At 40.3% G+C, this 4575-nt stretch overlaps 1 protein-coding gene across 1 annotated transcript; it reads right to left on the reverse strand.

Annotated features, from left to right (window-relative positions):
* Positions 1-431: 431 nt before the first annotated feature.
* Positions 432-2535, reverse strand: LOC122140321. The gene is made up of 4 exons (XM_042743373.1): positions 2253-2535; positions 1976-2153; positions 1367-1557; positions 432-907 (listed from the first exon to the last, which is right to left on the reverse strand). The coding sequence occupies exons 1-4, from the start codon at positions 2533-2535 to the stop codon at positions 432-434; spliced, it is 1128 nt and encodes a 375-aa protein (XP_042599307.1).
* Positions 2536-4575: the final 2040 nt, after the last annotated feature.

A 4575-nucleotide genomic window follows, 5' to 3' on the forward strand; every position in this document is an offset into this window, starting at 1 on the left:
TCAGTTTCCTTTCCTTTTGCTTGGCAAGGTTCACCTTCTTTTCTTCAGATGATTTTGGTATGTCTCATAAGAAGACAGGCAAAATCTCCTTAATGCAGGGGTAATTTGCATTTTAGATGCAGTTTTGCCCATTACCTTCATGTGGGACTTGAGAATGGCTAAGCCTTCATAAGTCTCAATGTTCAGCCTAACCCTGTCTTTCTCAATTATATCATCCATCATGTTAAATGATCCTTCGACAAGAGGGCCAGTGAACAATGACAGAAGAGCCTTTACCAACTTCCCTAAGATGGGGGAACCTCATTCCTCCTTCTGGCATCTTCATGGCGAAAATCTTACTCCAACAGTCAACATCGATTCGTGCATTGTTCTCCTCAAAGCATTTGGCCTGTGTCCCTAGATCTGTATTAATCTGGTAGGCTCGAACCTCTTCATCCAGTTGACCCAACTCCTCTGACTTCACAGCATTTGGCAAGGCCTTGGCCAAGGGTGTTGAATGCACCTTGGACTGATTCATGGAGAATCAATGATGGTGTCAGCGCAGATAAAGAGGTGATGATGTTGTTGTTGAGGGGCAGGTTTTTCAGGAGGAATGTTGCTGCCTTTATGTAGCCTTCTCTGAGAGAGCTGTAGACCTTCTGCACCCAGGGCTTCTTTTCTACTCTAGCCTTGTTTAAGGCAAAGAAGCTGAATCTCCCCACAGACAACCTTTTGTCAGTGTACTGCAGGTCTCTCTGGTGAACATTAAGCTTCAACAAGCCCTTTGCACTCAAAGGAATAGTTTCAGGCTTCATAAATTTGGAGAGAAGTTCCCTAACCAGTAGCAGCATTTCAGCATGCAGCACATGAATCATGGGCTTTTCATGTTGCAACTTCTTCAGGAACACCTGAAAAGTTGGAAGTACACCTGAAAATCACAATAGAACCAGATTAGAAATGGGTCTGAATATTTTATTCATTGATTAATAATCACATTCATAGTAATGTAACATACTCTTTTTGGAATATTACAACCCTTTAATATTATTTTTTAGATTTGTTGTTGTTTATTTTCATCTGTATTATTTAATTGTCTAGTTTTATTTACATCAGTCCTGAAATGTTTTAATTCTGGTTTTAATAAGTCTATAACTTACAAAGTGCTGTATAAATAGTTTATTAGTAGTAGTATTAGTATTAGTAGTATTAACCAAAGTGATCTGATTAACAGTGATCTAAAAACTGTATTTATGGTTAACTCAGATTCCATTCCAGGATTCCAAGAGAAAAATAAGCATATAATAAAATATAACAATAAAGGGATTTCAATAAATAAGAAATCTCTGTACTTTTCTTAACACCTAAAGTGAATAAAAAGTGAACATACCTCGATACAAATCAATAATGGTTGTGAGCTTGTCGAACTCTGAAAAAAGCATACAGATGCGTGTCTTTCGTTTTTTGTTGACATCACTTCCGATCCTTGCAGATTTTGCCATTTGCTGTTGCAGACAAATTATCCTGGCCTTCTCATCAGATGTAACTGCATGCTTATCAAGAAGCTGGTTCAGGAGCCATCTGCATCACAAAATAACATATACACATAAGGATTAAGGAGAAGAAAAAATCAACAATGCTATTTCTAATTGCCAATACTTCAACAGTCATGACATACTTTTTGTGTTTACAGGTCAAGGCACTTCCTTTTCTTTATATAAAGGTTATTTAATAATTTGATTGCATCTGGAATGAAGCCGAGCTTCATTGTTCTAACATTTAACCCTTTGAGTCACTATATCTATAACTTTATAAACCTGATTGATCACTGAGCCATCTCCACCCCTTGGTTTAGATTTGTTGTGTAAAAAAAATCCACTAGATGTCTGCATCTTTAAATATTATTAATAACAAACAAAAAAATGTGTGTGTGTTTCATTAAAAATCCAAAAAAAAGGCCTACTAGTACAGAAATTAGATGATACAAAAATAGAAGTACCTGTGTTTGTGTTGATCATGAGAAGACAGGACGCTGTAGAAGTGCACAGTCAATGGATCCATAAGCTCCCGTATTCTGTTGCACACATCCAACATTTGCAGGAACCTGCTGCTGATGGGACGTATTAGGCTCTTATTCTCCAAATGAAGTAAGGACTGAAACTCAAAAAAACTTCTTTCTGTTTGGGTGATTTTTCAATGTCATAGTATACATCAGAGCAAAATTGTTCCACAAATCCCTGGAAAGGATTTAAAAGGGCCTTGGCTGCATTCGAGACCATATGGACAGTGTCTCCGCTGACATCCAGCAGTGATGGATTTTTCTCTTCTGACTAGTGTCTCTGCTCCAGACTTTTTCCCTCTCATCACACTGCAGTTATCCAACAGTATACCAACAACCTGATTCCAGTTCAGGCTATATGACTGGAGAATATCTTTCAATGTGTTTGTGATTGTTAAGGCATCTGCAATATTCAGTTTCCTCGAGGCTAGATGCTGGGTTGCCACTTTTCCCACATCTTCATCATAGTACCGAACAAGAACATTCAGAATCCTGTCCATGTTTCCATCTGTTGCCTCATCTACATTTAAAGAAAACATCTTCGTTTTCAGCTTAGATGACAATTCGGATTTCCAATAAGCAGAAATGCCATGTGTGCACAAGTAGGAGGCATGTGCATTAGACATAGACAATCTTGAAAGTGCACTCTTGTCTTTGACAACTGATTGCATTAAATTAACTAGCGGTTGTGAGACTGTGAACGACAGGTCATGCTCCGCTATGAAAGAACATATGCGCACTTTTACATCGCACACACGGTCGGCCATAGATGCATGAATCTCCGTTGTGGTACTTGTCGCACCAGGCAGGGAGCATGTGTACTGTAGAGCACGAACGGCAGCATTGTGACTAGCTTCTGATTGATGGCGAGCTAGCACTTTTTTGCCATTATTGCCATATTGAAATTTCCTGTGGCATACTGTGCAAAGACACGTACCTGGTTGTTTGATTTTTTTAGCCCACGAACTAAAAGGCTTGCCATTCTTCCAATTTCGCTAAGCCAAGCCCAACTCCATTTATTTTTTACACTTTTATCAATCTCCGAAACATCGGAGCCTTCCTGCATTATAAGTGTGTCCATGCTATCTTAAATGTAATTATACCTCAGCCGTAGCCTGACATGTACTTCTTCAAAACTAAACCAAAACCCGGAGTGGATCCATACCGGAGTGATAACAAAACGCTTATAGTGAAGAGAGGAACGTGCATTCGCTCCACTCCAGGCTTTGATCACATCCTCCTCAGCAGGCTGAATACACTTTGTCTTTCCTTAATTTAAGACCTATTTAAACTAAAATTAAGACATTTATTACACTATTTGAGAAATGTAAGCCTATATATACAGCATTAAAATTATGAAAAGTGAATTTAAAACATTAAGGACAGGCGGAACAGTGTAATTGACGGAAATCCGTCGATGACTCGCTACAATTAACGGAAATCCGTCGTAACGACGGAGAACTTTCTGTCACTACACTATTATGCAGGTAAATACATTGAACAAAATTATAAATGCAACACTTTCGTTTTTGCCCCCGTTTTTCATGAGCTGAACAAAAAGATCTAAGACTTTTTCTATGTACACAAAAGACCTATTTCTCTCAAAAATTGTTTACAAGTCTAAATCTGTGTTAGTGAGCACTTCTCCTTTGCCGAGATAATCCATACACCTCACAGATGTGGCATATCAAGATGCTGATTAGACAGCATGATTATTGCACAGGTGTACCTTAGGCTGACCACAATAAAAGGCCACTCTAAAATGTGCAGTTTTATTGTATAGGGGGTCTTGGAGTTCCGAAAACCAATCAGTATCTGGTGTGACCACCATTTGCCTCTCGCAGTGAAACACATCTCCTTCACACAGAGTTGATCCGGTTGTTGATTGTGGCCTGTGGAATGTTGGTCCACTCCTCTTCAGTGGCTGTGCGAAGTTGCTGGATATTGACAGGAACTGGAACACGCTGCCGTATACGACGATCCAGAGCATCCCAAACATGCTCAATGGGTGACATGTCCAGTGAGTATGCTGGCCATGCAAGAACTGGGTTGTTTTCAGCTTATAGGAATTGTGTACAGATCCTTGCAACCTTGGGGCCATGCATTATCATGCTGCAACATGAGGTAATGGTCGTGGATGAATGGCACAACAATGGGCCTCAGGATCTCGTCACAGTATCTCTGTGCATTCAAAATGCCATCAATAAAATGCACCTGTGTTCGTTGTCCATAACATACGCCTGCCCAAACCATAACCCCACCGCCAGCATAGGCCACTCGATCCACAACGTTGACATCAGCAAACCGCTCACCCACATGACGCCATACACACTGTCTGCCGTCTGCCCTGTACAGTGTAAAACAGGATTTATCCATGAAGAGAACACCTCTCCAAAGTGCCAGATGCCATCGAATGTGAGCATTTGCCCACTCAAGTCGGTTATGACGATGTACTGCAGTCAGGTCGAGCCCCCGATGAGGACGACGAGCATGCAGATGAGCTTCCCTGAGATGATTTCTGGCAGTTTGTGCAGAAATTC

The sequence above is a fragment of the Cyprinus carpio genome, chromosome B18 (assembly GCF_018340385.1).
Source record: "Cyprinus carpio isolate SPL01 chromosome B18, ASM1834038v1, whole genome shotgun sequence".
In the NCBI taxonomy this organism is placed as follows: domain Eukaryota; kingdom Metazoa; phylum Chordata; class Actinopteri; order Cypriniformes; family Cyprinidae; genus Cyprinus; species Cyprinus carpio.